The following is a 21,224-nucleotide window of genomic DNA, read 5'->3' on the forward strand; positions in this document are numbered from 1 at the left end:
GCCTGATATTTCAAGTGGTATTTTTATGGCAAACCTCCTCTGCCAGAACATCTGCTTGATCTGCCTTCCATTTCAGTATCTTTGCAAAATAAATAAATAAATAAATAAATAAAAAACACTGCACCTGGACTACCTATTTTTACTCCTAAATCTCTCTCCCTCTCCCCAGCTGTAGGTGTGAGTAAAGATGCAGGAGTGTTCTTTTCCTTCCTTAGAAGTGAAATTGAGTATAACAGGAACTTCAGCTTACCATGTCACTTAGTTGGTCCAACTTTGGAATTTCCCCAGTTGGACACAGGAAGGAGGGATGCTCCCTTGTTACCAGTGGCTGTGTGTGGACTACAAATTTGCAAGCAGCAAAGGGAATGAGACTGTCCTTTATCTCTGAAAGAATTTCAAAAGAGATCCACCAACACACACGGACTCTGCGTTGTAGAGGGGAAGTGCAATACATTTATTCAGTTTGTGAATTCAAACCCATTTGGGCCCTCAGAGCAGTTTGCAATCAGAAACTAATAATCAAAAATAAAAAAGTAAAGGAACTATAATACCAATTAGAAGAAGTGCTGCCAAGATACTAAGAGTGAGATATACTGGCAGATACAAATTATTATTATGTTGAGTTATGGATAGGGTTGCCAGCTCTGGGTTGGGAAATACCTGGAGATTTGAAAGGTGTAGCCTAGGGAGGGCAGGGTTTGGGAAGGGGAAGGACCTCAGCAGGGTATAATGCCATTTTTTTTAACCTAACACACTGTTTGATGTATACACAACCTTAGAAACCCAGTATGAAACAGAAGGTGGGACATGGGAGCCATGTTCTAGTATACAAGGAATAAATAACTTTACAAGAAGCTTCATGATACTAGAAGGGATTTTATGTAATTTTCTACCATGCATTATGACACTATTATATTATTAGGATGTGTACTAGACTACAATTATATGTCTGACCACTGAGGAAGGCCTTTTAAAGGCCGAAAAGTGTTTGGTCCTTATTGGGTCCTATTTTGGTCATTGTAAGATTTTACATCGAATGTGTATGAGTTTTCATGTATTTATTGACTGTGAAAGACTTGCCTATGTTATAGGTCTTACGTTTTTAACTTTACTGTGCACCATATTAAAATTTATATATTTTTAATTTTAATTTTCTAGCTCAACTTCTTTGGAATAGAATGCACCTCTTCGGAATGGAATGCTCTGCCTCGGAGGGTGGTGGAGTCCCTGTCTTTGGAGGTCTTTAAGCAGAGGCTGGATGGCCATCTGTCAGGAGTGCTTTGATTGTGGTATCCTGCATTGCGGGGCGAGGGTTGGGGTCACTGGGAATGTGGGGGGGAGGTAGTTGTTAATTTCCTGCATTGTGCAGGGGGTTGGACTAGATGACCCTGGTGGTCCCTTCCAACTCTATGATTCTATGAACAAGAGTTGGAGGTTGGCAAACCCTAGTTATGGCTATCAAGTCATGAGAGGCCTCAGCATACCCTTCCATGGAATGCTGGAAGAGAGGCTAACAGAACAGCTTCAGCATGCTGCAATGTGAAAATAAAATGTGCGCTGTGTGATTCTACAGCCTATTGTGCACATTTTGTGCTCTGCATCTCTCCTAATTAGCAGATAAATATTTCCTGGCAATGTTGGAAAGTACAAATAGATTGCTGATATGTATAATAAATCTCACATGTTTACGTGCTATGCAAATTTCAGATTATTTCATAATCAAAGACCAAAAAATCAGCCCATAACGCCAGCTTTCTACTCCTATAACTTTTCAGTTTAGCAAAGCCCTTCCCACATGGGTTATCTTCCCCAGGTTCCGTGTTGTTGGGAAGTAGGTTTTTTTCCTGCTTCCCCAAAGCATCATGGTGCGTTTATGCACCTCCCAGGAATCCCCTGGCTTTTCTCCTCTGTCTCAAATTGGCTTTGCTCCAAAGTTTTGGCAAAGATTGCACTGAAACCTGGGTGGCTAATTGTGTGGATGGGAAAGTTCATATATTCCTGCACATGTGATTGCTATCTTTTGACCTTATCCGTGTGATAGCTACTTCCTCCCCCCACCCCGTTACCTTTGTAATAGGTTCTCTGAATTACCAGCTTTCATTTTTAAAAGCCTTTTGTCCCTTTACTTGTAGAGATATAAGGGGAAATGCATATGTCTGCAACAGAAGTGGCTAGATGCTTTTTAAGAAGATGGGAATTCAGAGAACATGTTAAAGCTATTGTTGTAATGTTATATCGCTATAACGATATCCTGGTGCAATTGGGCAGTAGGGAAATTGAGGGAAACCTGTAATGTGGAAGCTCTGTTGAGGCTGTTTTATCAGCAGCTGCAATAACAACGGCAAAATCACACAAGCCCATCCCCAAGTGGAAACCACCCAAGTCTAATCAGCTTTCCCTGCAATAATTATCATTGCCATTTAGTGACCTGTATTTAACTTAAGTGCCTTAAGTATTCTTACAAGGGGCCCAGCAATTTTCACTGATTCTTCCTCGCTGCATCCTACTGAGCACCACCTGATTTTGTACCTGGAGGTCAGTAGACCCTAAGGAACAATACAGTGGGTTAGGGTAGCCAACCTCCAGGTGGTGGCTGGAGATCTCCTGCTATTACAACTGATCTCCAGCCGATAGAGATCAGTTCCCCTGGAGAAAATGGCCGCTTTGGCAATTGGACTCTATGGCATTGAAGCCCCACCCTTCCGCAAACCCTGCTCTCCTTAGGCTTCGCCCCCAAAACCTCCCAGTGGTGGCAAAGAGGGACCTGGCAGCCCTACCTGGGAGTGTTTTAAACATGAATCCAAAGGGACAGCCGTGTTAGTCTGTTGTGGGATAAAAACCCAGCATCTCATGGCATCTTAAAAATGAACAAAATTTTATTCCAACATAAGTTTTTGTGAGCTTGATCCCACTTAATCAGTCGCAGTGACTGGCTCCTCGCTAGGTCGACCTTTTACATAAAAGGCATTAAAAAAAATAAAGTAGGGTCAAGGGACCACGAAATGCAGGAAGTCAGGAGGAAATGTATTTAGGTAAAAGTCCAATTAATCAAGAAAAATACAGAGACCATTCACATGTCACTTAACATCTTCAATGGTTGAGTGGGTTCAACTAACCAGTGAAAGTCTCTGAATTATTCTTGATTAGATTTCAATTTTATGTAAATATGTCTCACTCTGGTACATCCTGCATTTCACGGTTTCTTGGCCCTCCTTGGCTGTTTGTTCTAAACAGCCTAAAAGTTCTGTCTTGTGAATACTCACTCATTTCATTTGAAGAAGTGGGCTCTAGACCATGAAAGTTTATGAGAGAATAAATTTCAGCTAGTCTTTTACGGTGTCACTAGACTGTTTGAGAGAGAAAGAAAATCCTGACTTGATCATTTATTCTATAACTCGGGGACCAATTAGCTTCTGTTGGTGTCTGATTGTGCTGACAATTGTACAATAGGAGCCATAAAATAGTGGCTACTTGAGAACTCTTAAGCTGTGCAATTTTCATCTTGTTAAACCCACCCAATGTTTCTCTTTTAAAGAAAAAAATATTCTGTCATTCCCAGTATGCTGGTTTCAAGAATTCAGCACAATATATTCACATACTGAGAAATCATACCCACAAGCAGTAGAAACCTGTTTATGTCCTTTTCTGCATACAAAGGATTCCTGCACATCAGAGATAAAGAATCTGGGATAGTCAGCTCCCTGAGACAATTTTTTGGGTATAAGGAGATGTATTTATTTATATTTATTTATAAGGATATTTGCACCCTGCTTTTCTCCCCAACATGGACCCAAAGTGATTTATGACATCAGACTCCTCTCCTCCATTTTATCCTCACAACGACATCCTTGTGGGGTAGATTAGGCTCACAGAGAGTGATTGACCCAATGTCACCCAGTGAGCTTCCATGGAAGAGTGAGAATTTGGACCGGGATCTCTCAGATCCTAGTCCATTCAGCTAACCACCACACTGGCTCTCTTTTAATTCATTCAGTCCTCCAGTCATGTAATCTGATGGCTCTGGGGCTGCTATATGGTTGCCAACATCCAGGTAGTGGCTGGAAATCTCCTGCTATTACAACTGATCTCCAGCCGATAGAGTTCACTTGGAAAAAATGGCCGATTTGGCAATTGGACTCTATGGCATTGAAGTCTCTTCCCTCCCCAAACCCCCCTCCTCAGGCTCCACCCCGAAAACCTCCCACCAGTGGCAAAGAGGGACCTGGCAACCCTAGACTGCTGAGGAATAGGACAAGCAGGAAAGATCCTGGTGTGCAAGCTCCTTTTTCAGCAGGATCCAACCCACTGTATGTACAAGAAAAACATGAGCTGTGGTTTAAAACTGGATTGGCTCATGTTCTAAGAAAGAGTTGTACCTACTGCAGTAGACTAGTACTCTCTGAGGTGGGGGTGGTAGGGTGGGCTGTTTACATATCCTCCTTCCTCAAGTCTTTTTATTGCTTCCAACTGAGAAAGAATACTTTCTAATGGAGAACTCTAACATACATTTAGGGTCTACAATCTCAACAACCAAAAAGACAAGGCCAAAGTGAAGCTCCTCCCATACAGACTTTGAGGGAAACAGACAATAATTCTTGCAGGCTCACTTAAAGCTATATATACAGACATTCATATCTCACATCACAGTAGGTTATTCTCTTGTTTCTGTGGGCAGATCAGTCCCTAAAGAATTCTGATAGTCTGTGCTGCCCGTGATATTCAGGAGAAAATGAGGAGGAACTGGAAAGAAAGATAGGAAAGATCAGCCTATGGAAAGGAGTTAATGTGTATGTGCTGTAATCTTGTCTATTTTATTCTCATCAATAAAAAACTACAAAAAGGAATATGTGGCTTCTGTGCATGGTTTTTTTTCCCTTCTTCCTTTCTCTATTCAACTGTTATAAGGAAATTCTACTGTTTCCAAGATTTTCAACACTGCTAATTTGGGAGCCAATTTACAGCTAATTTGGGAGCCAATCATACTGGCTTGGATCCTTTGAATGAGCTCTGGGTGTGCTAAATAGTGTGCTTCAGAGGGCACTTCCATTAGAACTTCCTTTTGGGGTGAGGGGCTGTGGCTCAGTGGTAGAGCATCTGCTTTGCATGCAGAAGGTCCCAGGTTCAATCCCCGGCATCTCCAGTTAAAGGGACTAGGCAAGTAGGTGATGTGAAAGACCTCAGCCTGAGACCCTGGAGAGCCGCTGCCGGTCTGAGTAGACAGTACTGACTTTGATGGACCAAGGGTCTGGTTCAGTATAAGGCCGCTCCATGTGTTCATGTGTTCAAGAACTAGGGAGGGCTGTGCATGGGGGGTACATTGCTGGCCGTGGTGTCACATCACTTCCAGCAAAAAGAGCAAGTGACATAGGTAGGTGGGTAAAACCATAAGAAGGAAGGTAAAACCAGAGTTTCCAGCAATTCCTAGAGTATCCTATGTCACTTCTGGTTTTTGAAGCAGAAGATTCCTAGCATCGACTGGGGGCTTGGCAGCTCTATCAGGAACCCACTGAAAACCACTGACCTTGGACAAACAGATGTTTTAGTGGAAGAGGAAGATCCAAGGCACTGTTTCCTCAGCTTGCTTGTCTCAAGCCAAATGTATGTTTTGTTTGTGTGTGTGTAAAGTGCTGTCAAGTCGCAGCCGACTTATGGCAACCCCTTTTTTGGGGGGGTTTCATGGCAAGAGACTTATAGAGGTGGTATGCCAGTGCCTTCCTCTGGACAGCAACCCTGGTATTCCTTGGTCTCCCATCCAAATGTTATGTTTATATACATCTAAATTAGGGTTGCCAATCTCCAGGTAGGGTCTGGAGATCTCTCAGTATTACAAGTGATCTCCAGATGACAGAGTTCAGTTCCCCTGGAGAACATGGCTGCTTTGAAGGGTGGACTCTATGGCATTGTACCCTACTGAGGTCCCTCCCCTCCCCAAACCCTGCCATCCCAGGCTCCACCCCCAAAATCTCCAGGTATTTCCTACCCTGGGCTGGCAACCCAAACCTAAATACATCTACAGAATTCACAAGGTGTCTCAACAACACCTTGTGTTGAGGGGTGCACACATTTCGATAAAAATATAACAGAGTCTAGAGTAATAAAGATTGTTAACATTAAAAATTACAACAACAAATCCAAACTTCAACAGCAGTAGCCGCAGCCAAAAACTTTAAGATCACTGACCCCCCAAAATCTCCAATAACAACAAATAAACCTTCTTCTGGTTAATAAACCGCAGAAGAGATATAGGAAGATAATCCCACAAACAAGTTACCAAAACACAAAAATGGTAACTCACTTCAAAAGATAAAAACACACAGTTCCCAGGGCAGAACACAGGGGGAGCTTCCATACTAAGGATGCCATTTACCATCTTCCAGCAGGAGAGCTCCTACTGATCGACCCTGGTCATTGCCACTACTCAGATCAGTAGTGGGGTGGGGTGGGGACAGGGAGGGAAAAAACAGCATCTCATGGCACCACAATGTCATTTCCAGCTGAAAAACCAGCAGTGACGTCACCATGCTGCAGTGATAAAACCCACAGATTAGTAGAACTGCTAGAGTATCACCGCAATGTGGTGATGCCATATATGGTTTTTCAGCTGGAAATGATGTTGCAGTGTCATGTGACACCATTTCCACCCATCCCCACTGCTGGAGCTTCAAGGCCTGGCAACCCTATATCCACACAACACTGTGTTCTTTCTAGGGTTGCCAACCTCCAGGTACTAGCTGGAGATCTGCTATTTCAACTGATCTCCAGCCGACAGAGAGCAGTTTCCCTGGAGAAAATGGCCACTTTGGCCATTGGACTCTATGGCATTGAAGTCCCTCCCTTCCCCAAACCCTGCCCTCCTCAGGCTCCGCCCCCAAAACCTCCCATGCATGGCAAAGAGGGATCTGGCAAGCCTTGTTTGTTCCGAACATGACACATGGGCCTCTCAGAGCTTTCCCCTTTAAACTGAAGCAAAGGAAACCAGTTTTACTCTGACTTAGGGGGGAAATGATAGGGTGGTTGATAGGGTGGTTGTGGGCAAAATCTGTGCTTGGAAGCTCTGTTCACAGCCAGTCTGGGGAGAGGTAACAGAACTCAACTCAGCTTTCAAAATAGTGGTGTAAAATCTAGTGTTGCCAACCTCCAGGTAGTAGCTGGAGATCTCCTGCTATTGCAACTGATCTCCAGCCGAAAATGACTGCTTTGACAATTGGACCCTATGGCACTGAAGTCCCTCCCCAAACCCTGCCCTCCTCAGGCTCCACCCCAAAAACCACCCGCCATTGGCGAAGAGGGACCTGGCAACCCTAGCAAAACCCCATATTATCTCCTGCCCTTTAAGCCCTTTAACTGGTTATTTTTTTTAGTTGACAACCACGCAGCTTGAGCATAGCAGCTCAGCTGTGATGCAGGCAAGGTGGAGTTGGCGGGTTGCAGGAGCCCAGCAAGATTCTCAAAGCATTAGGAGACAGACAAAGAGGTAGGATTGCAGCAAGTGTTATCTGGGCAGGGCCTCCTTTGGGAGCAGGAAGAGTAAATTACTGCCCTTGAATACGTGTTGTTGTGAGGGCAACTTCTCTAGCACTAAGTGGCATATACCGTATCTCACTGATATTGTTGAAAAGTGTGATGGGAGTTCACACACACACACACACACACACACACACTTCCAGTCATAATTATTGGCATTTTACTAGGACAATATAAAGGCCAGAAACATTCTATGAAAACAAAAAGTGAAAGCCATGTATCTCTTTTATGATCCTAGGCCATTCCATACCACAGTGTTTATGGGCTTTGTGAGACCCAAAGGCCTTCTCCACATGACATGACTAACTACTTTTCACAGGATGTACAATGCTAATGGCATTTCTAATCTTGTATTATCAAATTATATTTTAATTATTAATACTACATGGCTAAATTTTGGGGAACAGTAGTAACTGCCCATCAGGGGACAATATTCTGGCTGCTAACACCCACATCAGTAATTATGAGAAAAGATTATATCTAGCACGCTTCCATTATTGGGTCCTTTCTCTATAAATTTGATTGAATCTAATTAGGATTGGTCAGGACATACAGCATGTAAACATATACATTTTTTTTCTGCAGAAAGAAAATGAAAAAGCGAATCTTTAATCTGACTGGTTGGAATAGCCCCTCTGAACAGAGAAGTCTAAAGCTTCAGAGGGTTCTAAATCTACATATATAAATCTGAACATGGCTCCAGAGTGGAGATCAAAACAGCTGCATGGTGGGGTAAGGTATAGAAAGAGAAGATGTTTATATAAATTTTATACAAACCTCCAGGTCTGCAAAAATAAACCCAAAACAACAAAAACAAAAACACCCTTAAAATTAAAAAAAAACAAAAACTCCCAGTTATAAATGTGTAATTAAAGGATTGTCAAGAAGAATGTAAAGGCAAAAGGAAGCCAATGGAAGAACAGTGATGTAATTAAAAACTTTATTGAAATGGGAGTTTCCCCCCCTCCCAGTGATCAGATGGAAAATAACCTTATTGATGTCCCAATGAACAAAGCTTCAAATGCTTTTGCAATTCATTCAGCATCTCCCAAATACTGATTACTATAGGCTTTAGTACCAATAATGAACTTCGCATAGTTCATAACAGTTGACTTTGAGTGAAGTCAATAGATTAATCCTTTTACTTTCAGGAACCAAAACTGACAACGATGCCTAGAGGAAAAGACAAGAGCAACCGTGCAAAAGCTGAAAGTACAGAATGTGGTGTGGCACCTATTGCCCTGCAGCCTCCATTCATTGCAGCGGGACAAACACAGGAGAGTCACATCCCCCCCTTGGAAATGATGGCTTCTAATCAGAAAAGAATGCAGGAGCATTGCCCAGAATAATGATGACAAAAAAGACTCAGTCAATCTCTGTAGTAGTGAAACAGTTTCTAAAAATTAACTTTGATTTCCCAGTGTTTCGCATATGTGATAAATGCATTGCCAGTGATTTATTGGTAAGCAGTTAGGTCAAGATATACCCAAGTTTTCTAATGTATTTTGAAAATGTGTGCATATATACCTTTTTTAAATCTTGTATTTATAGACAGCATTTCTTGAAAAGGGAAGATAAGGCAAGTCAACTTGAGGGTATGCCTGCAACTCCCAGTACACAGGAAGTCTAGCTTCTCCAGTCAAGGCTAACAAGCCTTACATAAATATGTGTTACAATACCTTTCTGTTTCCTGGTTGGTAGGCTGCTGTTTGTTGTTCTCAAAAGCTGTAAAACTGCTCATATCCACATAGCCGTCATTCTCATTAGCAGCAGATAATGCCCTGCTAGGATCTTCAAAAAATTCAGTAAAAGTTCCTGCCCTGGTGGGCCTTCGTGGAGGAATTTGTATATTTTCATAATCGGAGTTCATTGCTGGAATATTCTCATAGTCAGAAGTATCAGCATTAGGAAATGATATAGATCTAGGCTTAGTTAATGGAAGGGGCATGAAAGGTGGTCTCGAACGATCCTCAAAAGACTCCACCCTTGACACACTCCTGCTAAAGGTTTTGGGTGTCCCTTTTCTCTTGCCATCCTTGTAGAAGAGAACAGTTGGAGACTCAGAGGCCCTCAGCTTGCCAGTCCGTGATTTCAGCTGAGGTGAACTACTCAAACTCCTCCTGTCCAGTTCCATGATCCTGGAAGGTCCATGATAACTAGACTCGGAGGAGGACCTTGAAGAAGAAAGATGAACATCCACGTGGACTTTATTTTCTGTCTTCTTCTTGAACTTCAGTGTGAGGAACTTTTTAAAAGAGGACTTCTTTTTCTTGCAGTGTTTATCAGGGGATTCATTCTCTATTAAAAGTGAAGGTGAACTTTTAGTGATTGGCTTTTTGGTGATACAGGCTAGTTCAAAAGGAGGCGGTATATCAACAACTGAGGAGGGGGTGGACACCCCGCTGGATGGAAGGTGATTTCTCTGGGAAAAGCTACCCGATGAAGCAATTATACAAGGCAAAGAGAGCTCTTCTGTCCTGTTTATTCTATTGTAATCCATTACAGAGGTATCAGATTCTCTGTAAACAGAGCCTGGGATGTCGTTGCCTTCTACTGAAAAAGATCTAGGATATAAAATAAAGCGTCTTGGCTTTGCAGGTAATGCCCTATTCAGTTCCATAGGCTTTCCATCCAACAAAGAGAAGCTATGGCTTAAGTCTTCAGATACCATGGGGGTTGTGCTCAAGGGCTGCAAATCAGTGTCCGGGCCTGTTTCTTCTGGAACTGTTTCTGGCACATATCCAGGCACTTTTCCAGAAAGGGACCTTGTTCTAGTAACAATGCTTTTCCGATCAATAGGGAGCAAGTGGTTTTCAGCGTCCATACTCCCTCCCTCCCTAAAATCACTTGAAGCATCCTGAACATCAGCCTCCCCCACCTCTTTTCCAACATATAAAGGCAGGCTATCTCCCAATACATATGGGTTGTCTATGGAGTCACTGGCTGTTTCTCCATCATCTTTATCATAAGCAACCACCACTTCAGGGACTGCTGCAGATTCATCAATCACATATTCACTGCTTGCGCTTGTTTCAGTTCTGCTACGATGGCATTTATTCAGTTCTCCTTTGGCACAGCAAGTATTTTCAACTGATGTTTTATTGGTTGTATCTAGGGCAGTTTCTTCACCATCACTGTGCTCCACCTCGGTCATTTGGTTGTGTGATTCTGTGTCTTCTAAAGCACTTTCAGTGCAATCTCGAAGTAAAACATCTAATTTAGATTCTTCTGCCAGCAGGGACTCACATTCCAGCACACTAACGTCCTGAAGAGCAAAGGGATGGTTGTCATTAGACATCTTACTTTCGTCTAACGGCAAATCTTCTTCAGGAGAGTCAGGGGCATCTTCACTGCATTCCTTCTCAAAGGGAATAATCTGGCAGTTGTCATCTACAGTCTCTGACTCTAGCACGTCATCATTTTGTTCTTCTGGGTCTTCTTTAGTATCACACACTGTCTCTGATGTTTCCTCCTCACTCTTCATCTCAGTGGTTTGGTAGCCATCATCTATATGTTCTTCTGGTTCTATACCTGTTTCACAGTCAGCATCAGGATCAATTTCCTCCTCTTTTTCAGCATCAGTTTCATTAGTGGTCCCTTCCAATGTCTCTTCTGTATTGGATTCAGGTCCATTGAGTTCTAGTCCAGTGCCTGCTTCTTCAGAAACATCACCAACAATACTGGGACTTTCACAAACATCCTCTACAAGCTCCAACTCTATGTCCAAGGCTGATTCATCGCCATCATTATGTGTGGCACCCATTTCTGTGTCAACACTGGGTTGCTCGTCTTCCAAAGCCTCGAGTGAATGTTCTTCTCCTAGATCCTCACAAACTGAAGGCAGGTCCTCTGAAGTGGGTGTTGGCTCCTCTAAATGCCTTAGAATAATATCCTCACATATAGTGTCCTTCAAAACTGCACTTCCATTCAAGATTTTATTATCCATATTATACTCATTATTGTCCTTTATCAGATCCAGTTCTCTGAGTGTTTCGTCAGCCCCATCTGTACAGTAGATTTCGGTTACACTGGGATCAGTTTCACAGTCTACGTTTTCATCCCCAGCATCCTGTTTTATTTCTTCAGGGCTGTCAAGAGTTTGGATATCAGTTGGTTCAAACGAGTCCTTATCCACTGGTTGGGTGTTATATGAAGAATCATTGTTCTGTAATTCATTTATTTCAAGATCACAGATATCATTGTTAGTGTAGTTATCCTCTTCTTTACCTGCTGGTGCTCCTGGAGTGCCTAAGTCATCATCCTCTGGTTCCTGCAGTTGTTCAGAGTCATTATAGTCTTTGTCTGTCAGTTCAGTTTCAGAAATTACAACATATTCATCTGCAGCTTCCAATTCTGAGCACTCAGTGTTACACTGATTTCCTTCACAGGGCTGTCCTTCTGTACATATTAGTTTTCCATTGGCACATTTGTTAAAGGTATTTTTGGCGTAAACACTGGATCTCTGTATAATCACTGGATTGTTGTCAGTGGATATTTTAGGCTTGGGTGCAATTGGTGGTTTTGGACCCCTAGACATAGAGTTTGAGTTGTGGAGTATAGCAGACTTTGATAGTGATGGAGGAAATTTAGAAGCAAGATGACTGAGAATCTTTGGTTTTGGTGCTAGTGGCGGTTTTGTGAAATCTGTGAAATGAAGAAATGAAAGGCTGTGTTAGCAAGTCTCTATAATACTTCAAAAAGTATCAGTTCATTACTGCCATGTAAAACATGAGGGGAAAACAAAGCAGGCCAACTGATTAACTGCCTCCAACCGCATTTTTGCTGGTGAAAGGTGGAGGGTTATTTCTACTGATTCTCCATTTCCATTATAGCTTTCTGCAACACATCCCACCATGCTCACAAGAGTCCCCAAAACAGTTCTCTGAAGTCAGTATCTTTACTGGCACCAGCTTAGATTGGGGTACAACAGGCCTTGCACAACCCCAACCCATAAAGCTGAATGCCCCTTAAACAAGGGCTTGACAGACCCACACTCCCCATATTTGCAGTCCAGTGAACTGACAGAAAAGGGCCCCTGGTGGGCCACCATATATGGCTAATAAGCAGAGTTAAGCTTCTTGAAAAAACCAATTAGGTAGGCCTGAAATAAGGATCTGCAGGACTGTGAGTATACACGTTAGATTGTGCTCCAGGTGAGTTAGCTATATTTGCAAATGAGTTTTAAAGCTGTCCCTGTGTAAAACATGACATTTATAAGAGGAAATTCTCTTAGTCTATTAGAGTTAACACATACTATAAGTAGGGTTGCCAACCTCCAGGTGGTAGCTGAAGATCTCCTGGGATTACAGCTGATCTCCACTCAACAAAGATCAGTTCTGGAGAAAATGACCGCTTTGGAAATTGGACTCTATGGCATTGAAGTCCCTCCCTTCCCCAAGCCCTGCTCTCCTCAGGCTTCGCCCCAAAAATCTCCATGTATTTCCCAACCCGGAGCTGGCAACCCTACATTATATCCCACTGAGGTCCCTCCCCTCCGCAAACCCCACTCTCCTCTGGCTCCACCCTCAAAACCTCCAGGTACCTCCCAACCCGGAACTGGCAACCCTAAGTATAAGATTGGCTCTTTTGGTATTGTATTTGTTAAAAGTCAACCTTGACCAACATTTTCTCTTCATTGATGAGCCAAACCTCTTCAGTTCAACAGTATGTAGTCACAATGACAGCAGATATAAGAATATAGGAAGAGCCTTGCTGGATCAGGCGAGTGGCCTATCTAGTTCAACATCCTCTTTCACACAGTGGCAACCAGTTGCCCTGCAGGGCCAATAAACAGGGCTTACAAACAAAAGCCTTCCCCTGATATTGCCTCCTAGCATCAGTATTCAGAGGCTTACTGACTCTGAATAGAGAAATTCCACTCAGGCCCCAGCTCCGGTAGCCATTATTGGGCCTCTCCTCCTGTCTTTTAAAGCCATCTATGTCCATGGCTATCAGTACAGCCACTGGTGGTGAATTCTCCAATTAAATCACATAGCTTAAGTTAAGCAAATTAATTACTAATTAATCAAATTAAGTATATTAATTACTACGACATATTCAAATATATTCCATTGGCCAGTCAATAAAGAGACTTGGACACAAATTTCCAATCAAGTTTGGGCATGGTCCAAACGATAAACCTCATTGATTTCAGTGGGACAATGAAGCTCGTACTCTTTCCTAACAACACAGTGGGTCTTAAAAATACCCCTCTCTATCCAAATCAAGCTGTTTGCAATGATGCATACTTGTAGCCAAGACAAGAAGCTATAACCAGTGTCAATGCAAGTTCACTTTCCCCAAATAATTCCTGCTGCAGTTGTTTTGCTTGTTTTAAAGAGCAACACCATAAAGGGCAAGTCTCCTTAGCAAGCAGCTTTCTTTTGTTTTAAAGTCACTGTTAGTGCTCACAAAAGCTTTATGATTGATGGTCTTGGCGGGCTTTTGGCCCTGTTTTAGCTGCTGAAGAAGGAGCAATAGTCGTTTTCTCCACCACACCCCAGCTCAGGATATCACAACAAGACTTGCTCCGTTTCTGCTGGAGTGAGATACACAGGAGAACTCCCACTCCTTGTTTATCCCAATGCCCCATTTGTGTTTCCCTTGCATCACTGTAATGCCATGTAAATAATGGTTCGCTGTCTCAGCTTCTGTTCAATGAAACGTAACACAGAGGTCCAGCAGCACTTTAGAGACTGAGAAAATATTCAAGCAAAAGCTGTTATATATCAGACTTCACTTCATCAGATGCACAGAGTGCAGAATCATGTTGCAGACGCCTTCCAAACCAAATTTACGGGGCAGGTGGATTTTGCAGCAAAAGGCTAACATGGCTACCCATATGGATTCAAGCTAGGCTTGCCAACCTCCAGGTGGGGCATGGAGATCTCCCAGAATTACAACTGATCTCCAGACCACAGAGATCAGTTCCCTGGAGAAAACAGCTGTTTTGGAGGATGGACTCCATGGCCTTATATCCCACTGAAGTCCCTCCCCTGCCCAAACCCCACCCTTCCCAGGATCCACCCCTCCCCAGATCTCCAAGAATTTTCCAACCCAGAGTTGGAAATCCTAATTCAAACATACTGAAAGCATGAGTCATTGAACCACACAGTAGCCACTCATTATAAATGCTAATACAACCTGGTCCTTTGCAGTAGAAAAATATTACAAACCAAACAATTAAATATGAGCATTCCTATTTTACAGATAGGTAAACTGTGTTACAAGGCAAAGTAACCTGCCCCAACTTGCACAACAGGCCACACTTTCTTTTTAAGGCTAATGATTACTGATGGCTATCATTGGAAGGATCTTCCTTTAAATATTACAAATCATTGGAGGAGAAAAGAGTTATTTTTCCAGTGCATTTTAATCTCACTCTTCTTCCAAGGAGTTCAGGGCCATATACGGTATATGGTTTCCCCTTCCCACTTTGCCCTCACAAAAACCCTGTGAGGTAAGTTAAACCTCTCTTAGTTATTAGCAAAGTACATAAGAATATAAGAAAAGCCCAGCTGGATCAGACCAAGGCCCATCAAGTCCAGCAGTCTGTTCACACAGTGGCCAACCAGGTGCCTCTAGGAAGCCACTAACAAGACGAGTGCAGGAGCACCATCCTGCCTGTGTTCCACCGCACCCAAAACAATAGGTATGCTCCTCTGATACTAGAGAGAATAGGTATGCAGCATGACTAGTATCCATTCTAACTAACAGGCATGAATACCCCTCTCCTCCATGAATATGTCCACTCCCCTCTTAAAGCCCTCCAAGCTGGCAGCCATCACCACATCCTGGGGCAGAGAGTTCCACAATTTAACTATGCGTTGTGTAAAGAAATACTTCCTTTTATCTGTTTTGAATCTCTCACCCTCCAGCTTCAACAGATGACCCCGACTTTGTGTTCTGGTATTATGAGAGAGGGCGAAAAGCCCCTCCCTCTCTCTGTCTCTGTCCACTCTCTTCGTACAAAAGTATTTCCTAAACTATCTATAAGGACATAATTACCTTGCTGGATCAGACTGAGATCCATGTCAGCTATCTTCCTACTTGTTGCTACACAGAGGCCGCATTAGGGTTGCCAGGTCCCTCTTTGCCACCGGTGGGAGGTTTTTAAGGTGGAGACTGAGGAGGTCGGGATTTGGGGAGGGACTTCAATGCCATACAGTCCAATTGCCAAAGCAGCCATTTTCTCCCGGTGAACTGATATCTATCAGCTGGAGATCAGTTGTAATAGCAGGAGATCTCCAGATAGTACCTGGAGGTTGGCAACCCTAAGCCTCATGCAAATAGGTTATGGATGCCATTTCCTTCCCTAGTGTGTGTTCCGACTTTCTCTATGCAGATATATACTGTGTCTTTCCCCAAATGTACCATTTAGGTAACATGACCAATAGCCATCGATAGCTCGCTCTTCTACAAATTTATGTAAAAAACTGTGATCTTCATAGCTGGAATACAGCATTCTTACCCATTACCCCTTTGACTTTATGGATTATTTATTCATTCATTCATGTATTTATTTAATTTATACCCCCATCCTCCCCAGCATATGGCTGAGCTCTTATAGACCATATGAAATAGTCAGGTAAAAGGCCACCAATATGTTCCAGTTTCCTATTTAAATTCCCAGGTTAGGATTAAGGCGTGTGATTCCTCTTTATGACACTGTTGGGAAATGTGCTGCTTGCTGCAAGAACTTTATCTGTGGCACGAGCCAGATGGTATGAAACAGGGAAGCCTTTGGGGAGCAATATGCAGCCAGGTTCACAGCTTCTCCCTGGCATTATCCAGTATTCTGTGTTCTAGCATTCTCAGCCTGCCACCCTCGCTCTGCTACAAGGTGTTTGATTGTAGCTGTATCATATTGTCGACTGAGCTTCTTTTAATCTCTTTCCTCAGTTGCTCCTCAGTCCAAATATTGGGGACTTTGCTTGAAATCAATCCAATATATTTTTTAAAATAAACGAACCAAATCTCTTCCAGAATGAAGAACCGCAATGACCCCTTTTATTGGGGCCAGTTCTACTCTCAGTACATTCCTGCTTTCCATCGCAGTTGGCCAGCAAAGAGGTTTTCCACTGCAAAGTACAAAGGCAACATTACGCCATGCGAAGTTTACAGGTTACTAAAATGGTAAGCATGCCTGTTTGTTTCGAGATCTGTGACACTGAATGGGGAGGAGGGGGAGAGAAAAACAGCCTGTACCCAAAGAAAACTTTTTTGGGATCAGACGGTTTCTTGTGTTTCTCCTCCCCTTATTGTTTGAGGTTTCCTTGTCAGCCTCTGTTTCTTCCTCTGCTTGTCCCCTTTCATCTGGGTGAGACCTAGGTTCCAGCGGGGCCACATCCCTTTTCCATAAAACCCACTATGTTGCGCTTTCAGAACCTCAAAGGAATTCTCATGGAATGATCTCTCAGGCTGGCGACAACTTTTAAGAAAGTTGCACACATAGATTTTTTTTTAATTCCCATGTGAAGTAGACACATTTATTTTGCCCTCCCGTATTACAATGAGAGAGCCAGCATAGTGAAGTGGTTAAGAGCGGTGGACTCGAATCTGGAGAACCAGGTTCAATTCCACACTCCTCCACATGAAGCCCCCTGGAGGACCTTGGGCCAATCACAGCTCTCTTAGAACTCTCTCAGCCCACACAGAGGCAGGCAATGGCAAACCACCTCCAAATGTCTCTCACCTTGAAAACCCTACGGGGTCGCCATAAGTCAGCTGTGACTTGATGGCAAAATCACACTCACACATATTACAATATAGCACCATGGTTAGAGTGTCAGGCTTGGACTAGGAAGGCTGGGTTCTAAATCCCCAAGGTAACAAGAAGGTCACTGAGTAACCTTGGTCCAGTCACAGACTCTGAGCCTGATCCACTTCTTAAGGATGTTGTGCAGATAAAATGGTACAGGGAACTATGTATGCTATTGCTACCCGGAGGTTTTGGGAGGAAGGGAGGGATTAAAATGAAAGGAATTATTAGCCACAGTATGCGTATCTGTGCTTGCACATTTTCAGTGCATTCCTAAGGAGAGTTACTCCAGTCTAAGCCCATTCTTTTCAATGGGCTTAGACTGGAGTAACTCTCCTTAGGAATGCACTGTAAGAGTGTTAAACTAAGACCAGTGAGATGTGGGTTCAAATCCCCTATTAAGGCATAAAGCTCAAGTCTGCCTTTGGCACAACCACTTTCTCTCTCAGCCTACTCTACCTCACAGCATTGTTGTGAAGATAAAATGGAGGAGGGAAGAATAATGTACGCCACTCTGAAGTTCTTTTGGGGGGATAAGGTGACAGATAAGTAGATTAGATTTTGAATCTGAATTTGAGTGAATAGAGCCAAACTTCTGGTTACACATCTTTTCAAAGCACTGGAAAACACCTGCAGGGTTGGTGAGAAACAACCACAACGAAATGAGCGTGCCTACCATGGGCGAGGATGTTGCTATCATCAATGAAAAAAAGTTAATTTTTCTTCAGCCTACTACTTCCCTAAAGTGGCCACTGACCAGGGGGCGGTGTTAGTGAATCTGAGGTCCTGGGCAAAAGTTCAAGAGGGGGCCACAGAATCAGTGCTACCCCACCACCAGCCCCCGTCACCAGAGGCAAGCAAAATGATTTGGAGCCATCGCTGCCACCAGAAGCCAGCTATTGAAGCAGCAGCAAGAGCCTTCTCTTCTTCTTCCACCCCTCCTTCAGGTGTATGTGGGGAAAGTTGGACCCCCCAAGTGGAGGGCGCGGGACAGTTGCCCCTATTGTCTGTTGTCTAAGACCGCCCGTACAATTGACCCATGAAGAATGTTCCACACATGCGCTGGGAGGGTCCTTAGTTCAGTGGTAGAGTACATATTTTGCACACAAAAGGTCCCAGGTTCATTCTCAGGCATTACCAGATTCCACGCCGGGAAAGATCTCTGTGCGAGACTTGCAGTGCAATTCCTAAGCATATTTATAACGTTCTAAGCCAATTGACATCAACAGGCTTTAAAAGTGTAGCTCTGCTCAGAATGGCGCTGTTAGACAGCCACTGCCTGTCAGAGCAGAGAGTCTTTTGCTCAATGGACCAGGGGTCTGATTCACATGTGAAGACGGCTTCACATATATGGCCCCCTTTTCCCCCTACAGCCTACAGAACACAGTTGAAATCATTATTTCCAAAAGAAGAACAGTCTCTTAGGGAGCAATCCTTAGCAGATTTACTCAGAACAAAGTCCCATTTTAGTCATTCTCCCCTCCTTCATTTTTTCCTCACAACAACCACGGGTAGGTGAGGCTCAGAGGGGTCTTTTATGCATGGCTGTTTCACTTGCGATCACCCTTCTGATGACTTTGGGTCTTTGTTTGGATTATGCATACTGTTTCTGACCATCAGCGGTTGCCTCGCTCTCCCCCTGCGTTACCCCATGTTTTGCCCGTGTTTTGAGGGACCTGTTTTATCTCTGAGAAAGGAGGGGGGAAATGTCTGCTTCAATACAAGCTAGCTATGTGTGTTAAGGTAGTAGAGGAAAAGTCATGGTGAACGATAACGGGAACTGGATGGAACCGCTGAGCTCATAGGCTCCAGACTATGTAAAACAACCAGATAAGCACGGAATGTTGACATGCCCCGTCAGAGCATGGATTTGGGATGTCTCTTCCCCAGTACAATCGGGGCTCAGTGATTTTTGCTTGCTAAAGCAGCTGAGCCGCAGCTGCGAATAAAACTGTTTTTCTTGACAACGGTCTTGGGTCTCTCTCCCCGCCCCCCCATGAACCCCAGTTTCTGCTACCTCTCAGATTTGAAAACGCGGGCAAAACACAGGGAAACGCAGGGGGAGAGCGAGGCAACCTCTGACAGTCAGAAACAGCATGCATAATCAACACAAAGACCAGGCGTCATTGGAGGGGTGACTGCGAGGGAAACAGCCATGCATAAGAGGCCAGAGGAGGGTTGCCAACCTCCAGGTACTAGGTACTGTGCAGGTTTTCTGGAAGACCTGGGGCTAGTCACTCTCTGGCCTAGGGTTGCCAGTTCCCTCTTCACCACTGGCGGGAGGTTTTTTTGGGTGGGGCCTCAGGAGGACAAGGTTTGGGGCGGGGAGGGACTTCAGTGCCTAGAGTCCCATTGCCAAAACAGCCATTTTCTCCAGGTGAACCGATCTCTATTGGCTGGAGATCAGTTGTAATAACAGGAAATCTCCAGCTAGTACCTGGAGCTTAGTAAATCAAAAAACATGGACACCTCTGTGCCTATACCGTATAGGTTTGGAAAACAGCACAGGAATTAGGGTACAATTAAGCACAAGAGACACTTGTGAGTATCCCTTGTGGAACTAAGGAACTATCTTAAAGCAATGGCACATGGAGTCAAGACAGGTGATTTTGTTATGTGATTGATTCACAACAGAATATTGATTGAATATGGGGCTGAAGAAAAGAATGTGAAATGGCCATCCCCCATCTTATTCTTTTGGACTAAACCAATTACTGGATATTCTACAGGCTGTTCTTATCTGTTGCCCAGAAGAACATACATTTTCTGCCTTGCATAGAGTTTGCATCATGTATGCTTTGTACATATGTATATATTTATAGGATAGTACACCTAGTACCTGTTTGTTGGTGTGCACTATTGTATATTGTCTCTCATGTTATAATCACATATTAAGATTTTTTTCTACTTTGTACCCTGTCTCTTGTGCTTAATTGTACCCTAATTCCTGTGCTGTTTTCCAAACCTATACGATATAGGCACAGAGGTTCCCATGTTTTTTGATTTACTAACCTCTAAGTACTAGCTGGAGATCTCCTGTTATTACAACTGATCTCCAGCCAATAGAGATCGGTTCACCTGGAGAAAATGGCTGTTTTGGCAATTGAACTCTATGGCATTGAAGTCCCTCCCCACCCCAAACCCTGTCCTCCTGAGGCTCCAACCAAAAAAACCTCCTGCCAGTGGTGAAGAGGGACCTGGCAACCCTAGGCCAGAGAGTGACTAGCCCCAGGTCTTCCAGCAAACTTGCACAGCAGAGTGGGGACTTGAACCTGTGCCTCCTAGACAAACAGTCTAAACACTACACTGGGATGTCAGCCTTATTCAAAAAGCCCCATGTCCAACATTAATAAGTTTACCAGCGGCTAAGTGGTAGAGCAACTCCTTGGCATGCAGAAGGCCCCAGGTTCAATCCCTGGCATCTCCAGTTAAAGGGACTAGGCAAAAAGGTGATGTGGAAGACCTCTGCCTGAGACCCTGGAGAGCCAGTGCCTGTCTGAGTAGATAATACTGACTTTGTTGGACCAAGGGTACTGATTCAGTATAAGGCAGCTTCATGTGTTCACGTGTTTAAGTCAGTATTAGAGACCTGCACATCAAGCTGTCTCTGGCATTTAAGCAGAAGGGAAAGCTTTTGCTCCTCGAGATTCTTGCTCCCAGAATCAAGGCACAGGGACACAATCCAGATGGGTCTGCCCCATTAAAAGCCATGGGTCTTAGTAAAACAAAGTATCTAACTGTGCTTAATATGAGAAAGACTGTTCCTTGGCATTGAAGTTCTTACTGTACCAATAAAACTGAGACCAATGGTTTGGAGGCCCACTGTTACTGACTACAGTAAAATAAAAGAATCTTAATCCTCATTAATTTTAACTCAGCTTGGAAGTGTTGCACTGGGATGAAGTCTACATATGCTAATTTCTACTCCTCAGGCTATCTT

At 43.6% G+C, this 21,224-nt stretch overlaps 1 protein-coding gene and 1 non-coding gene across 5 annotated transcripts in view; one reads left to right on the forward strand and one right to left on the reverse strand.

Annotated features, from left to right (window-relative positions):
• Window positions 1–21,224, reverse strand: part of FGD5 (FYVE, RhoGEF and PH domain containing 5) — a 177,047-nt gene that overhangs the window by 149,280 nt on the left and 6,543 nt on the right. For all 4 annotated transcript variants that reach the window (XM_056859429.1, XM_056859413.1, XM_056859421.1 and 1 more), the window contains exon 2: window positions 9,204–12,168. In XM_056859429.1, the coding sequence (XP_056715407.1) occupies window positions 9,204–12,168 (2,965 nt within the window). The remainder of the gene's footprint in view (window positions 1–9,203; window positions 12,169–21,224) is intronic.
• Window positions 5,069–5,140, forward strand: TRNAA-UGC (transfer RNA alanine (anticodon UGC)). The gene has a single exon. It is a non-coding gene; the product is annotated as a tRNA-Ala (tRNA).

The sequence above is a fragment of the Euleptes europaea genome, chromosome 1 (assembly GCF_029931775.1).
Source record: "Euleptes europaea isolate rEulEur1 chromosome 1, rEulEur1.hap1, whole genome shotgun sequence".
Lineage (NCBI taxonomy): Eukaryota > Metazoa > Chordata > Lepidosauria > Squamata > Sphaerodactylidae > Euleptes > Euleptes europaea.